Source organism: Hypomesus nipponensis, chromosome 9, assembly GCF_054491055.1.
Source record: "Hypomesus nipponensis isolate SF chromosome 9, ASM5449105v1, whole genome shotgun sequence".
Classification (NCBI taxonomy): domain Eukaryota; kingdom Metazoa; phylum Chordata; class Actinopteri; order Osmeriformes; family Osmeridae; genus Hypomesus; species Hypomesus nipponensis.
The window spans coordinates 22,820,295-22,837,013 of record NC_140369.1 but is presented as its reverse complement, the minus strand read 5'-3'; the positions used below and the strand labels follow the sequence as shown (position 1 = coordinate 22,837,013).

The 16,719-nt window shown below is 48.4% G+C and overlaps 1 protein-coding gene across 1 annotated transcript in view; it reads left to right on the top strand.

Moving 5' to 3' along the window:
* The window catches only part of plxnb1b (plexin b1b), a 72,440-nt gene extending 56,298 nt beyond the window's left edge, over positions 1 to 16,142 (top strand). Inside the window, exons 11-39 of the mRNA XM_084704227.1 lie at positions 94 to 202; positions 802 to 1,782; positions 2,319 to 2,453; positions 2,700 to 2,822; positions 3,102 to 3,195; positions 3,666 to 3,832; positions 3,976 to 4,127; positions 4,555 to 4,660; positions 4,862 to 4,998; positions 6,342 to 6,515; positions 6,660 to 6,867; positions 7,220 to 7,462; positions 7,733 to 7,912; positions 8,567 to 8,715; positions 8,970 to 9,070; positions 9,778 to 9,995; positions 10,218 to 10,396; positions 10,623 to 10,689; positions 10,882 to 11,028; positions 11,170 to 11,335; positions 11,536 to 11,639; positions 11,842 to 11,926; positions 12,095 to 12,261; positions 14,580 to 14,740; positions 15,006 to 15,153; positions 15,258 to 15,322; positions 15,481 to 15,556; positions 15,807 to 15,881; positions 15,994 to 16,142. Coding sequence (XP_084560353.1) covers positions 94 to 202; positions 802 to 1,782; positions 2,319 to 2,453; positions 2,700 to 2,822; positions 3,102 to 3,195; positions 3,666 to 3,832; positions 3,976 to 4,127; positions 4,555 to 4,660; positions 4,862 to 4,998; positions 6,342 to 6,515; positions 6,660 to 6,867; positions 7,220 to 7,462; positions 7,733 to 7,912; positions 8,567 to 8,715; positions 8,970 to 9,070; positions 9,778 to 9,995; positions 10,218 to 10,396; positions 10,623 to 10,689; positions 10,882 to 11,028; positions 11,170 to 11,335; positions 11,536 to 11,639; positions 11,842 to 11,926; positions 12,095 to 12,261; positions 14,580 to 14,740; positions 15,006 to 15,153; positions 15,258 to 15,322; positions 15,481 to 15,556; positions 15,807 to 15,881; positions 15,994 to 16,098 — 4,822 coding nt within the window. The 3' untranslated portion in view covers positions 16,099 to 16,142. The remainder of the gene's footprint in view (positions 1 to 93; positions 203 to 801; positions 1,783 to 2,318; positions 2,454 to 2,699; positions 2,823 to 3,101; positions 3,196 to 3,665; positions 3,833 to 3,975; positions 4,128 to 4,554; positions 4,661 to 4,861; positions 4,999 to 6,341; positions 6,516 to 6,659; positions 6,868 to 7,219; positions 7,463 to 7,732; positions 7,913 to 8,566; positions 8,716 to 8,969; positions 9,071 to 9,777; positions 9,996 to 10,217; positions 10,397 to 10,622; positions 10,690 to 10,881; positions 11,029 to 11,169; positions 11,336 to 11,535; positions 11,640 to 11,841; positions 11,927 to 12,094; positions 12,262 to 14,579; positions 14,741 to 15,005; positions 15,154 to 15,257; positions 15,323 to 15,480; positions 15,557 to 15,806; positions 15,882 to 15,993) is intronic.
* Positions 16,143 to 16,719: the final 577 nt, after the last annotated feature.

The window sequence follows — 16,719 nt, the reverse complement described above, 5'->3', positions numbered from 1 at the left end:
AAACTCTTATAGCTCACTCTATGTATTTCTCTCTCTGCCCTCTCTTCCTGCAATCAATTTTTCTCTAAACACCTGTGCTCGTCCACCCTCTAGTTGCCGTGGCTGCGTGTTAAGTCGCTGGGGCTGTAATTGGTGTGTTCATCAACACACCTGCACCCACAAGCCCACCTGCGACGAGGGTGTCATCATTTACAACGAACACGTAAGTCAAAACCCCCCTGCGAGCGATCGCAACAGCCACTGCCGCCCCTGTATACAACTGTACCATACCCAATCATGGTTGAGCCATTCCCAGTGTGTTTAGTAGGATTTCCCTGGAACCTTCCATACCAGCGATCCTGGGTCTGTATATTTGTTATGGCCACATGCATTACTTTGGGAGAAGTATCAGTCCACTACACACATTTATGATTTTAGTAGTAATGCTGAAGGAGTTGCTTTCTATGAAGTGATTATGTAGGGCAACTATGGCAAAGAAAGAGGAGGCTACTTTGATTGACAATCTTTTTTCAGTGAGAGACCATTTCTGTTGGTGAAGTCAACGATACTAATGTTTTCACTGCATATCATTCTACAAATTCAGATCAGAGATTTTGACTAACAATCATGTTCATTTTCTTTGCGTTGTGGTTTGTCGTCGATGGTAACACGATACTGACTCCATCAGGATACGTGTTTCACATCATTTATTTTGTGTAATTTTTTTTCTGACATGTTTGGTTGTTTTACAGTTTGTTCTATGGTTTGGTTTTGTTTCGCTCACCCTCATGTCTTCCTCCCCTCTGCCCCCTCTCCCACCAGTTTAAACTCCCCACCTCGGCCCCTCCCACAGTCAAAACTGTTACCATAGCAACAACTGTCCCTACCACAACTGTAGCACCAACATCAACAACCATACCCCCAACCACGACAACCACAACCACCATAGCTACAACAACCATAGCTAGTACAACTACAACGGAAGCCACTACGACTGTAGCTACAACTCAAGAGCCTTCAACAACACCACTGTCTACTACATTACCCACAACCACCATCCCAGTGCCTGCAACTTCGCCCTCGACCACAACCGTAGTGACCAAGGCTCCCACTACTCTGCCCCCTCCAACCGAAGCTACAACGTCATTAGTTGAGATCGCCACAACTGAGAAGAACAAGGAGGAGACGACATCCGCAGTGATATTCCTTGCGTATGAGCAAACCGAAATGGAAACCGAAGGCCTCATGGTAACACCAGGCCATGTGGATGTCGCCACAGAGGCGGACTTCATCAATGTCACATTCGCGGCCGATGATGACAATTTGGACGAACTGACCCCCCTGGCAGGTCCTCCAGAGTTACCTCCGTTGGAGGTGGTCACCGATTCCCCCCCGAGCAGTGTACCAGAAATGGACCAAGCACAGAGCCTTGGGGAACTCCCCAGCGAGACCACCCAGGCCTCGTCATCCGGCCACTCCCTTCCGTCCCCCTTCCCTCTGGGTGAGCCGTCTGACTCGGAGCCTACCTTCCACCTGGACTTCACTCGACCTCCACAAGACCCCCAGCCACCCACCCCGGACCAAAGCAGGGGCTCTGACCCAGAAGTCCTCTTTTGGCCCGGGGAGGATGCAGATGAGGATTCGGAAGTCGCCGCAGCCGAAAACGACACGGCCTCCTTTTCTGCTGCCACCGTGTTGTCGGGCGACGGGGAGGTCGACCACACCTCCCAGGCGTTTCCCCGACTCATGGACGCTGATGGGGAGCTAGACTACCAGTACGACATGGCCGACACATTTCTTCCGGTGAGTTCCAGGCTGCTAAAGGGGCTCTGGCGGCCTCTCTCTGCGCTCCCAGCTCTTGACTGGACGACTCTTCTCTAGAATCCCAGCACTGACACCGCTATCCCTGATCTTTTCCCTTATCCTCCTGCTTTACCAACTTTGTTCATGTTGTTGTTGTCATTTGATTTTCTAGAAATCTACCCGAAAAAGCGACTACCTCCTGCCAAACTGGAGCAGTTGTTTTTTTGTCAATGTTTACAACCATTTTTATTTGTTTTGTTTGTTCATTTTAACAGGATAGTACAGCATATCACATTAACAGTATGATAACAAACTCAAAGCACCAACTTCAACCCAGAGCAGATCATTATGTTAACAAAAATAAAATGGATGATAATGTTTGCGAGGATATGTGGCAGGAGTGCAATACAGATACATGTGTATGATTGTGTAAAAAATGAGTGTTTGTGTGTGAACGTGAATGTGGGTGTGAGTGTGCCGAAGACTTGCGTGCATAAGTAACGTGAGTGCGCGCGCGTGTGTGTGTGTGTGTGTAGGGAGACGAGGGCTCCTATGTGAGCTGGGGCTCGTCAGCTTGTCCATGTGTAGAGAAGGTCCAGGGCTCTGCTCTTCTGCCTGTCAAAGTAGAGAAGAAGATAACCCTGCTGGCTCGCAACCTCCATCTGTACCAGGTACCCAACGCAGACGCGCGCGGCACGCATTACACACACTTGCACAGACACACTTACACAGCTGAAATTAAGTTCGCGTACAGTTACACACACATCCACTCAAACACGCACAATTTATCGAGACAAGCGGAACACATTTAGAGTTTCAACCCCCACACACAGACGCATGCAGTCACCCAGACACGCTATCCCTCCCCCTTTATTGATAGTCAAGTGCTGAATTGATTAATGGGCGTGTGTGTGCAGGACAGAGACTTGGACTACGAGTGTGTGTTGGTCATTGAAGGGCGCACTGTGGTGGTAGACGCCTATGTGGAGATGGACGACCTGAGTCCGTCCCTGTTTGACATCACTTGTCAGTTGCACCAGGTCAGTCCCACTGCCCTCTGGCTCTTATCCTCCCATATAGGAGGCATTTCTTAACTGAAATGCACATTCAGTCTGCGTAAAGTTTTTTCCTAGCTTTGCAGTATAATAGTTTTGTACATAATGGTTCACTTGGAATCAACTTGGTGCTGGCATTGAAGAATATTTGCAGATTCCTAACAAATGTTTCAAGACAAGTCTGTTACCAATGAAGCTGAAATGTTGTCACACTGCTATGAATCTCGTTTGTGCGTTGACTGTAGCCATGTCCCCCTCCTACAGTACTCATACTCAGCTGTGGTGGACGAGTACAACGCCATGGTGTATGTGAAGAGGAGGGACACCTTCCACGTGGACAGTGCCCCCGACCTCTACGGTACATTCTAGAACTGGAATGCAAAACATGGTGTACCTGTTCACCGAATGAACTGAACCCATCCGCCAATCCACTAAACACAGTAGAAATGTCAAAGTAAATCGCTGGCTCGAGTTACCAATTTGTGTTGATGGATCCGATATTGACAGATTATCCTGTCAAGAGGGGTGGAGGAAATGTTGGTAAACTGGTAAGCAGTAATGGTGGCTGGTAGCTTTGTGTTGCACAAAAAGGCCAAAAAAGGAAGTATGACAATCACCTCCGTGCTTACCCCACCTCCTCGTGCCTGTCATTCTATAAACCTGAAGTCACTGTTGTAATTGCTCTCATGGCAGCAGACACACAGAGACCCACACCCCTAACTACTCTCGTTCTCGCGTCCTCTCTCACTCCCACACACACCAACGATTCTCTCTTTCTCTCTCTCTCTCTGTCGTCCCTCTCTCTCTGTCTTTCTGTTTGTACCGCAGTCACCTTGTACAACTGCTCGGTGGGCAGGTCTGACTGCAGCCGCTGCCACACTGCGGATGCCGTGTATGGATGCGTGTGGTGCGGGGGGGCCCAGGCTAGCTGCCTGTACGGAGACTCCTGCAGCGAGCCCATAGAGCAGACCTGCCCCGCCCCCGTCATCCACTCTGTGAGTGCATCGTTATCATCCTTCTGTAAATGGGTTACAAATTCTGAATTGGAATCCAATGAATCCAATTATCTACATCGTATTTGGATGAACTGCAGTTTGTCTCTCAAAATAAAGTGTAACCAGCTGTTGCTCTGGTGTAGATCGAGCCCCTGTCAGGCCTGGTGGAGGGGGGAACTTTGGTTACCATCTCCGGGTCTAACCTGGGGCAGAAGGCCGACGACATCCTGGAATCAGTCACTGTGGCTGGGGTGGCCTGCACTGTCATCCCCCAGCTCTACGAGATCTCCTCCAGGTACTGTCCAGAAGAGGGGGGGTGGGGGAGGTGTGTGTGTGTGTGTGTGTGTGGGGGGGTGCGCATAACATGTTTGGATTTGTCCGGTGTTCATCTGTGTGTGTGCTCCTACGTACACTTGTGTATGTCAGGTTAAAGAGTGTTTGCTGATTATAAACCAGTACAGAGTCAACAAGTTTTATGACATATGACAGAAAAAAACACAAACAGCACTTGTACCAGCAGACAGATGGCCACACTCTCTGGCGCCATCTTGGTGTGTGTGTGTGTGTGTGTGTGTATGTGTGTGTAAAAGGGACAGTGGGTTTGAGTGCATGTCCTTGTCTGTATTTGTCTGTTACAGGAGCAAATTACTTCACACTGTAAACAGGACCATTTTTGACCAGGACCATTATTGAATAATAACTTTGTATGTGTGCAACCATAGGATTGTGTGTAGGACCAAAGCCAGTGGAGGAGAGAAGATTGGCCAGGTGTCTGTAGAAGTGAGTGGGGGAGAATTTGGCCTCTCCAGCCAGAGATTCAGCTACCAGGTAAGCACGCACACACACACACACACACATGTACAGCGAATGCACATGCAAAGCGATGCACAAAACCACGTATTCACAATGAATCATCCATACATCAGAAAGTCAACCCAGAGGTATTCGTTGGCATGGCGCTACTGGCGATGAAAAATAACAGTCATCCATATCTGAACAGCACCCTCCTCCTAACCCCTCACTCTCCAGGATCCCTTCTTGATGGAAGTGACCCCACAGAGGGGCCCCAAGGCAGGGGGCACGTCCCTGACCATCACGGGGAGGAACCTGCTGACTGGTCGGCCCGCTGACCTGACCGTCACTGTGGGAGGGGTGCCCTGTTCCATGTGAGTGGACTCATGTCACTACACAACACACACACACACATCAAACACACCAATGACTGCATACGGAGAAATACCTGTTTATTCAGTCCGTTTGATACAGCTGCTTCTGTGAATTGATGCGACGGATCCGAGATGTGGTTGCGATGTGTCTCGAAAAGCGCAGATGGTTCCCTGGTATAGACCAATTTTCACCCGACGTCACACGACTGTCAAGCAGGCTCAACTGCGCATGTCGGTTGCAAAAGACGACCTTCTCCCGGGTATAATACACCTGGAGTGCCGATCAGGTCATCATATATCTCTGTCCACTGGATTACAGGGCTTGACATAAACTTTTTAAGGCACTTGTCCTTTGAACAAGTACTTTTGGACATGTCCTTTGGACAAGTATATTTACGTTTCACTTGTCCATGCACAAAAGTCACTTGACCCCGATACCCTTAAAAAGCCTGACCAAGTAATCGGGCAAAACTAGCCTGGCTAACGGAGGTCACTTTCTCAGGCAAATGACGATTGAAACAGGCTCGGTTAAAGAAATCCGAGATGCTGGCTATCTTGAGCAGGCTCGTATCTACCAAAAGCCTGACGTTTGTGGTGTAGAATGGAGTGAAATACAACATTGTGCCAATGAGCGACCCGAGTCTGACTCTGAGGCTAACGTCAAAACCGCCATGGGCGCCATGAGGAGGGGGGCGCCAAATACCGAAGTGCGTCCATTAATTAACCGTCCCTCACCACCAGCGGAGAGCGGGGTGGGGGGCGTCTCTCCGATTTGCGCTCCCGGGGGGGAGGGGGGGGTGCTGTTTAAACATCGGCCCTAGTCAATACAGTAGGCTGCCACCTAGTACTATGCGGTCTACCGGACAACATTCTCACTCAAATTTCAAGACTTTCGTGACTCAAATCTAAATGCTGATGTGACAGATCAATTGGGAATCGCTTTCTCTCTTAAAGGCTGTCCTACTTGACCTTTTTGGTGTTTTTAAATCCAACTATTTGTATTATCTGTGTGGTCCTTTTGCTATTATAAATGCTATCCTTTCCCGGTTTTCTGCCACCACATTGTGCGCGCATCCCGAATGTTTACAAACTAAAAATTGGTCTATTAACCAGCGGACTACTGTTAGAACATTCTAGTGGTTGATTGTCTGCTCCACTTCACTATATGCATGTTTGATATGTTCCTTTGGATTTAAGTCTATGCTAAATGAACAAATGCACCTCTAACATACAGCTATATCATAAGTGCGACAACCTCTATTCTAAGAACGCAATATGATCCAAACGATACTCAGTCTCTTGGTTGTGTCTTGGTTCTCCCTCTCCTGCCGCCTCTCTGCCAGATCCTCAGTGCAGGAGTCCAGTGTGGTGTGTGTTACAGGCAGCAGCAACAGGACAAGCGAGCATCGTGTGACGCTTCACTACAGCAACAGTCCCCGTCACCTCCACGACATGCCCTACCGCTACACCCCGGACCCCAACATCACCAACGCCGCTCCGGCAAAGAGCTTCCTTGGGTGAGTGTGCGTGTGTGTGTCGGGAATAGCTTTTGTCCATTTCGCAACTGAAGTCTGATGAACAAAATCCTTGGATGGTTCTGTGGTCTTCAAACTGCATAGTGCGCTTTTCAAAGGTACTAAAAAAAGATTGTGTGTGTTCAGTGGCGGTCGTGTGATCTTCGTGTCGGGCCACAATCTGGACGTGGTCCAGGATCCCAGGATGGTGGTGACCGTCTCTCCCTACCAGTCCCTGACCAGGAGGAGGAGGAGGGGGAGTGGAGGAGGGGAGCAGGAGAAGGTGGGGGGCAGGCTTCGTAGGATGGTGCCTGAGGTCGACTGCCCTGGGGATCCTGCCTGTTTACTCAAGCAGGTTGGTGTGGTTCTATGCTTTTGGGTAGTCGGGAGCAGAAAATTGCAAAAATGTCAATGTGAATTTATACTTCACCTGTACAGAAAAGGATCATCCAAAAGATTTATCTTTTGTGTTTTTCTTTGTCCTCTCTCCTTCCTCTCTCTTTCTCTCCCCCTTCACTCCCTCTCCATCCTTTCCCCTCCCTCTGTCCCTGCCTTGTCCCTGCTTTCCTTTTTCTATTCCTCTTTGCCCCCTTCCCTCCTTTATCTTCCTTCCCCTCACTCCTCTCCTCTCTCTCCTTCCCTTCCTTTCCATGTTCTTCCCTACCTTCCTTCCTCTCCTCTGTCTGCCCTCCTCTCCCTCCCTCCAGTATGTGGAGCGCTGCGAGGTCAACTCCTCCTCCCTAGTCCTGTGTCGCAGCCCAGCCGTGGCCGCCTCGGTCTGGGGCTCCCAGGTGGCTGTGGACTTTCTCCTGGACAACCTGCGCTTCCCATTCGGTGCCGTCAGCCCCCAGGGCTTCCTGTACGAACCCGACCCTGTCCTGCACCCCCTCAACCAGCACGACCCTCTCCAGCCCTACCGCTACAACCCTGGCAGCTTTATTCAGCTGGAGGTCAGTACTAGGGGAACTCGCGCGGACAGGAGGCTAAGTGGCGATGAGCTCTTTGTGGATTGTTTGGAGTTCAGTTAGAGAAAGGGACTTTTTGCAGTGGTCTGCTAAATGCATTGTAGCTGGTAGAAATAAGGGATGGAAGCTGCCTCACTCCCGTATGCTACCTCCCTCATCATGGCCTTGTCTTCTTACTTCTGTCTCCCTCACTCTTTCTCTCCCTCTCCCCCCTCCATGTTTGCTCTTTCCTTCTCCTTGTCCACCCCTCCCCAGGGAGAGAACCTGGACCTGGCAATCTCTAAGGATGAGGTGGTGGTGCTGGTAGGCGAGGGGTTGTGCGCGGTGAAGACCCTGACCAGGAACCACCTCTACTGCGAGCCCCCACCCCTGCAGCCCGCCCCCGGAGGCCCGGGGAGGAAACGCGAGGGCGGCGACACGCTGCCCGAATTCACAGTGAGTCAACTCGACGTCATTACACTCACAGGGCCACAGTGGTGACACTGTATACACAAAACAGAAAAACAACATTGCGTGTGTCATATACTATGATTATATCAAGTTTAAATAACTCTTAAAGGCAGGGTATGCAAGTTGTGCAAAGCTAGCTATTTTAATTTCTTTTTGACACGATTCAAACCAAAATATCCCACCTCCTCTCTTCAAAGCCACTCCCGCAAAACTATAGTAATGAACATTGAGTGTAGGGGCAGAGTGCGCGCAGGTAGACAGACAGACAGACATACAGGTAGCCCGTCCAATCAATAGTCAGGATCAATGCCTTAGTCCCTTAATGATTGGTTGTGTTTATAACAGTATTGTGACGCCCACAGATGTCAGAAAGATTTCATATTACTGTCAAACTTTTAGATATATTGGTTGCTATCAAGACGTGAAGTTATCTTCGGCAAATATGACAAAAAGTGCTTCTCAACAACATTGCCTACCCTGCATTTAAGGGGTTACTCAAAAGCAGATTGCTGTAGGCTATATCGTTAAAGTAGCTATCTTGCTCTTGGAACAGAGTTTGATTATTTTCATCACAACCTGTAACCAGAGATGTTTTATCCACAAGCTTGACCCATGTGTATGCGTGTGTGTGTGTCGCAGGTCCAGATGGGGAACCTGAACTTCTCACTGGGGAGGGTTCAGTATGACACCCTCAGTCTTGCTACGTTCCCCCTTGAGGCCCAGGTTGGGGTGGGGGTAGGGGCCTCTATAGTCGCCCTCATTGTCCTCATCATCGTGCTCATATACAGGTGAAGGTTTTTTCTGTGTGTTGATAATATATATCTGTACGTGTCTCAAGCAGTTCTATACTGAAAGATAACATTCTATTTACTTTGTTTTTCCACACTCTTTCTTTCTCTGTCTCTCTCTCTCTCTCTCTCTCTCTGTCTCTCTCTCTGTCTCTCTCTGTCTCTCTCTCTCTCTCTCTCTCTCTCTCTGTCTCTCTCTCTCTGTCTCTCTCTGTCTCTCTCTCTCTGTCTCTCTCTCTCTGTCTCTCTCTCAGGAGGAAGAGTAAGCAGGCCCTGAGGGACTATAAGAAGGTGCAGATCCAGCTGGAGAACTTGGAGACCAGTGTGAGAGACCGCTGCAAGAAGGAGTTCACCGGTGAGGGCATATTGTGGAGGACTTGACCCTAGGGATCAAAATGGAATGGGGTTAGAGGGAAAGTGAGGGAAAGATGAGGGGAGATGAAAATATGAAAAGGACAAAAAATACCCTTAAGGAATAGGCAAGGGAATCAAATACGATGAAGAAGAAGGTAAGAAAAACAGGGATGGAAATGTTGAGGAAGTAGAAAAGCAGAGGCTTGAGAAGCCCCTTGGTGTTTATTTATCCGTCTCATGCGGACGGATCCGTTTTGTTTTCCGACAGACTTCACAAAATGATCTCATTACATAAAGTACTGGATGTCTCCCAGGTTCCAGCCTGCTTCCGACTCTAATTTTAGAAACTCGCCTTCCAATGTAAACAGTCACTGTTTTCAATGTTCCCGATACAGCCACCAGCATTTAGTTTCAACTTCAACATTCGGGTATTGGTACAGCTCAGTGGGAGAGCATTCAACTGCAGATTAAGAGGTCCCAGGTTCAAATCCCCCACTGTACATCGCTATGGATACAAGTGTCTGCCAGATTTGTACTTATTTGTAATTTGTAATTATTATTATTAGCATTCATATTCTAGAGACAAGAGGATAGATTATTTAGTTGTCTACACGTTGTCTTTCCTAAAGCTACACATGTGATCCACACCATTGGACACAAAAAAAAAAACCATTATTTTAAGACCGTGCCTCTGACCCCGCCCCTCAGATCTGATGACAGAGATGATGGACATGTCCAGTGACCTGGTGGGCTCGGGCATCCCCTTCCTGGACTACCGGGCGTACGCCGAGCGCATCTTCTTCCCGGGCCACCGGGAGTCCCCGCTGCGGCGAGGGCTGGATGTGCAGGAGTGTCGCAGGCAGACGGTGGAGCAGGGCCTGCTGCAGCTGTCTAACCTGCTCAACAGCAAGCTGTTCCTCACCAAGGTAGGGGGACGGGGCGGGACCTCAGGCAGGTGCCATCTAGTCCAGAGACCCTGTGTTGTTCCAAACCGACATACAGAAAGAAAGTAAAGGGGACATGGCAATGGTAGTGGTGGTGTGGTACACACGCACTGGGGGTCATCCACCAAGAGCCACGGCATTTTAGCCAACCGCCGAAGCTAACCATCTGTCCTCTCCGGCCCTCCTCCTTGTCCCCTCTGTCAGTTTATCCACACCCTGGAGAGCCAGAGGACTTTCTCCCCGCGGGACCGCGCCTACGTGGCCTCCCTCCTCACGGTGGCGCTGCACGGAAAACTAGAGTACTTCACTGATATCCTAAAGACGCTGCTCAACGACCTGGTGGAGCAGTACGTGGCCAAGAACCCCAAGCTGATGCTGCGCAGGTACGACCGACAGGAAGAGGATGGGGGGGGGGGGGCGTCTGTGGTGTGGTGTGATGTCTATGCCTGTTTGACTGAGAGACCAACAAAAGAGAGAATGAACGAGAGAGATGAGCATAGGTCAAAAAGTATGTTTTAAATAGAATCTGTACAAAACGTATGGTTCAGTGCATGCCGTTGCTCCGTTGCTGGGGTTGAACTTACATTTTTGTTTGTTTTGTCCTCACAGAACAGAGACGGTTGTGGAAAAGTTGCTGACCAACTGGATGTCCATCTGTCTCTATGCCTTCCTCAGGGTGTGTGTTTTTGAAAAACTCATTCAGACACGGCCGCTCATCTTGTTACACGTACAAAAGAGTTCACTACAAATATGCTAGCCTCAGCCACAGCTAGCCTGGTTGCAGGGACAACTGACATTTATTTATATTTCAGTGACCTTGACGCCGCTATGCTAGCTTCTAGCGTTGTTTTTCTGTCTCCTCACCCAGGACTCTGCAGGGGAGTCTTTGTATATGCTGTTCAGGGCCATCAAGCACCAGGTGGACAAGGGTCCTGTTGACGCAGTGACGGGGAAAGCCAAGTACACCCTCAACGACAACCGCCTGCTCCGAGAGGACGTGGAGTACCGCACCCTGGTGAGGACACGCACACACACACACAATCGCCTAAAACGGACCATCAAAGACTGATTGTGGACACGTGGAGTACAGGTTCATTTATATTGACACGTCTTTTGTATCTCTCTCCGATCCTAATCGCCCTTCCCCACAATCCAGACTCTGAACGTGCTGATGCAGGGCGGGGGGGTAAACGAGACCCAGCCCCTGCCCTCCAAGGTGCTGGACTGTGACACCATCACCCAGGTGAAGGAGAAGCTGCTGGAGCAGGTGTACAAGGGCACCTCGTTCTCCCACAGGCCCCACACAGACTCTCTGGACCTGGGTGAGGACCTGCGCACACACACACCCACACGCACGTGTCGTGTTGGCTCGCAAATCCTTTAATTCACTCACTAATACACCTATGTATGTATTTCTGTGTGTATATTGTGTATGTACAGTGGATGTAAATAGAGATGCACTTTCAACACACACATGTCGTTTCTGACGCTGTGTGTGTGTGTGTGTGTTGTAACGTTTCAGAGTGGAGGTCTGGAGTAGCAGGTCACCTGATCCTTTCGGATGAGGACCTAACATCCGTTGTCCAGGGCAACTGGAAACGACTCAACACACTCCAGCACTACAAGGTATGTTTTTGAAGCCATTACAAAATAGCATAAAGATTTGCATTCAAAACAGAAATGTTCTTATCTTATGAGTCCTACATGTATTTTTTTTGCACTTTCTTATTTGACTTTCATTACATTATTTAGATGTGTTTTATTCTACAGTTCGCAGAGCTTTGATCAAAGAGTTCCTAAAGGGTATGGAACTGTTGTTGTTCCTCAGGTTCCAGACGGCGCCACGGTTGCGTTGGTCCCTCGCCACACCAAACACATCCACCATGACAGCCACGACTACGTGGCCGGAGAAAGTAAATCCCTCCCTCTCCTCTCTCAACGGCACAATAACAAAGTCAAAATAATACATGGTGATCGATGTGACGTAGGAATTGCAGGAACGCCCCCCCCCCACACACACACACGCCAACCTCTGAATCCCCCACCGCCCTCATCGGTGCTGTATCTCTCCACCCCCACAGAGACGCCCATGCTGGAGGATGCGGACGAGGGCGGCGTGAGGCTGTGGCACCTGGTGAAGGCCAGCGAGGAGCCCGAGCTGCCCAAGCACCGCCGGGGCAGCCTGAGGGAGAGGGAGAGGGCCAAGGCCATACCAGAGATCTACCTCACACGGTTGCTCTCCATGAAGGTAGGGAAGCGCACACACACAACACGCGTACACACACCACAAACACACGCAGACATCATACACACATGGCACACCACGCATACACACACACACACACACAGACATCATACACACACACCAGGCATATACACAGACCATACACACACACCACGCATACACACACACCACACACAGACATCATACACACACACCAGGCATATACACAGACCATACACACACACCACACATACACACACACCACACACACACCACACATACACCACACCCCACACACACAGACACCATACACAGACCACACACACCAAAAACACTAACACCACACAGACAACGAATATATATTCATAGATGCTTTATAAGGTTTTAAGGTTGAATATTTTTTTTATTTACATACAGAATATTGTTGATAATGCTTGGAACTATTGTTATCTTTAATAGGATTCTTATTATAAATGGATCTTATTGTTAATTTGGGTTTAGTGTCCCAAATTAATTAGGGATTTGGGCCCACATTAATCAATGCAACATAACTTCAGTGCACAAACTTCCAGCTACAAACCCTACTGTTTGCAGTCTTAATTGTCAAATTGTTATGTCCATATGGATGTGTTGATACCACATCCATTTATTGCCGACACCCGTTAGTCGGTAATAATGAGTAGTTGAGTAGTGAGTAGTCAAATGTTTGGAAAGGAACTAAGAGGACTGCTGAACGTTTTCTATAGATTTAGCCGTCTTAAGCTAGTCTGGTCCTAACCAGACCCTCGTACATGTCATGTGTACAGAGGGTCTGGGATCGCTCCATTGACAAATGTTAACTTCCTTGAAGGCGGGTCCTCTGTTGAAGTTTAAAACTATTGGATCTTCCCAGAGCCACTCTGATCTGCCATAACCAATCGCAAGCGTTCGCCTTAGCCAACTCCTTCACCACTACTGTAACGGAGCTAGCTGCCTAGCTGGAAAATCTAACTTTTCCCGAACCCCGTGGGGAGGAGGGCCACAACATCATGGCCACCAACAAAACTCAGTAAGGAATGTTCTTGCTCCGGCTTTAACCTATGGGGCAGCAGTGCCACAACCGCAGAATAGCATCGCTCGCATCTTTCTCCGCCGCCGTTACTGAACTACTCAAACGAGTGCACAACATTAACGTCATCGTTCTCAGCCACTCCCTCTGTTCACTGATTTGACCTACAAAAAATGGGTTTCTGAAAATCGACTTCAAAGTCAAACTCCCAGACCTAGTACAGAATCAAAATCCAAATTGAGCGGAAGTACATAGGAGGGCAGAGCCAGGCTAGTCTTAAGCACAGCTGGTATTAAAAACGTTGTGATTCAATCAATTTTTTAAATAAATCATGTATCATAGTTAAACTGAGCCTGGCTGTGTTTTGCTGTTGTGCTCAAAATTTCCACCAGATTTGTCACAATGCTTATATATGTTTAAGATTAATTAATTTAGAAACTAAGGGCCTCGTTTACTATCAGGATTGCGCCCATTTCAGGCGTAAAATAGCGGGAAAGACATAAAACCGTATTTACAAAGGCAGCGCACTTGAGTAAAAACGCAGATTACCGCTGCTGGGAGGGTATAAGGGAGAGTGGGTCTGTGCCGCAAAGAGATGGGAGAAGATTAGTATTTCTTCCTTGTAACATGTTAATGTTAGCTGTAACTTTGTGAACCAATATTTCCTGCTCGCTGAACCTTCTTTTTCTTTTCCTCAAATCACCCATGGTGGCAGTAACATGCAGGCAATTTCTCCGGTCTTTTAACGGCGCGCTAATTAACATTTAAGGGCGGAGTAAGGCGCTGATTCCCAACGAGGATCTGGTTTGATAAATACCACGCAAAATGCGGAAATACACCATGCGCTATTTGCGGTTGGGCAAAGGCGCAGATTAAGCTGCGGTCGCAATGTCAGTAAATGAGGCCCAAAGAGTTATACGACCTGGGTTAGACTGATGGGAAACTGCAGGACCAGTCATTGTATTGCTTGTAAACTGAACTTGAAAATACATGCCATCTTAGAGAAACTACCCCTTTGGCCTGATCGCCTTAAGGGTAGGGACAATATGTCATGTGTGTATGCACATGCATGTCACATGTCCCATGATGGATGCCTTACAATCTTGAATCTACTTCAGACAGCTGTAGTTATTAAAGGTAGGCCATCTGTATTGCACCACAATACCCAACGTCACACTTTTCTTTATTCTTTCCTTCTGTCTCTTCCCCTCCTGGTCTCTCACCCCCTCCCTCTTCCTCTCCCTCCCTGTCTCTCTCACTCCCTTTCCATACCTGTCTCTCTTTCTCTCTCCAGGGAACTCTCCAGAAGTTTGTGGACGACCTGTTCACAGTGATCCTGAGCACCAGTCGGCCCGTACCCCTGGCGGTCAAGTACTTTTTCGACCTGCTGGACGACCAGGCAGGCCACCACGGCATATCCGACCCCGAGACCATCCACATCTGGAAGACCAACAGGTGTGCGCACACACTCAAACATTTACTCGTACATATACAAGTTCTTGCCTTATTCCCTGTCATATCTGTTTCAATATGATCTCACTGTTTATTTTTTGTCTCTCTCTATCCCTCAATCACTTTTTCTCCATCCCTCCAATCGTACGAGAATCTCTATCCCGTCATCTTTATACCCCTCTCCCTCTCGTTCATTTTGTCATTTTCTTCCTTTCTCCCTCTCCTTTCTCCTCTCTCTCTTCCTCTCTACCCCCCCCCCCCCCTCCAGTCTTCCTCTGAGGTTCTGGATCAACATAGTGAAGAACCCCCAGTTCATCTTCGACGTCCAGGCGTCTGACCACGTTGATGCTGTGCTCTCTGTCATCTCCCAGACCTTCATGGACTCCTGCACCCTCGCTGAGCACAAGCTGGGGAGGGTGAGGAAGTGGATAGTCAAAATGTGCTCTTCCTTGCTTTTTTCTGCTCACATTGTTTTATCACTTTCTTTACCTCTGCTTTCTCACTCATTTAACACCTTTAGGACTCTCCCATCAACAAACTGCTGTATGCCAGAGACATTCCCCGCTATAAGCAGATGGTGGAAAGGTGACTGAGTCTGTTAATCTGTTATTTCCATTTTGCGTTCAATTCCAACCATCTTGTGAGTCAGCAATAGAATAAAGGACTACATTTTTAAAGGTATATTTGAAACCTAAAACCATCTGGCTGACTGATGTGTGTGCACGTGTGTTCCCATTCTGTAGGTACTACGCTGACATCAGGCAAACGATATCAGCCAGCGACCAGGAGATGAACTCTGCCCTAGCAGAACTGTCCAGGGTAGGTGGAGCACACTGGCCTTACACAGATAGTAATGTATGGAAAGACAGAAACAAACTTTATTAATCCCCACGGAGAAACGGCACAATGTTGATCATACAAGGTCAGAGAACTGTGAGGTGAGGTGTCTCAGGTCTAACTTTAGTAATCACTTGTTGCATGAGGTACATTTGAAGGTTTTAAGATATGTAAAATAGACTGTGTATTTATATGTACGCAAATCTTTTTTTCTCCAATTTCTTCCCCCCAGAATTACTCAGGCGAGTTAAATTACCTTGTCGCCCTGCATGAGCTGTATAAGTACATCAACAAGTACTATGACCAGGTGAGTCTTCTGACTTGCATCTGTGTTTTTTTCCTGTCACTGCTGGCAGGATATACGACAAGTTTATTCTTCTTTCGTTTCCTTTCCTTCCATCTTGTCTTTTGTTTCCCAGATCATCACCGCATTAGAGGAGGACACCACTGCCCAGAAGATGCAGCTAGGCTACCGGCTCCAGCAGATCGCCGCTGCTGTGGAGAACAAGGTCACCGACTTGTGACAGAGGAGCGCCAGAGTTGCTCGGGGGGGGGGGGGGGGCCAAAGGAGTTACAGTGAGCACACACTGTAGGTTTACACTCCAAGGATGGGTCTAATGAGGAGAAAGGAGGGAGCAGGGAGAAGAGGAACGGATAAATTGATGGACAAATAAATGGAGAGAAGGATAGACTGATGGACACAAAGTAACTTACTCTTTTGTGGGAGAAGGGGTGCAAGGAGGTGGCAATGGACTGAGTACCCCCCTTTACCACTCCAAGGATCATTCCGCAAGCCTTGACTGACTTTGGAGTGCCATGGATTTGGAAGTGAATGGAACACGAAAAAAAAATATAGAAGAGTTGACCATGGAGCTCTAAACTCCACAGGTTCCTGTGCGGTGGACGTGACCGCTGTTGGGAATAAACACACACACAGGACAAGGATTTGGTTTGTCACCTTTTTATTACCCACCGCTGGACGTCTGCCCTTCTGTGACATCTACCTCTTCTTGACCCAGATGTGCAAAGGGTTCAGTGTCAGAGTTCAAACTAAACTCTAAGGCTGGTTTCTAAATATGGTTCATGTGGCATATTACTGATAGCTACCAGAGCTTTGTCAAGTGAGAGAGAGATGGACAGAAAAA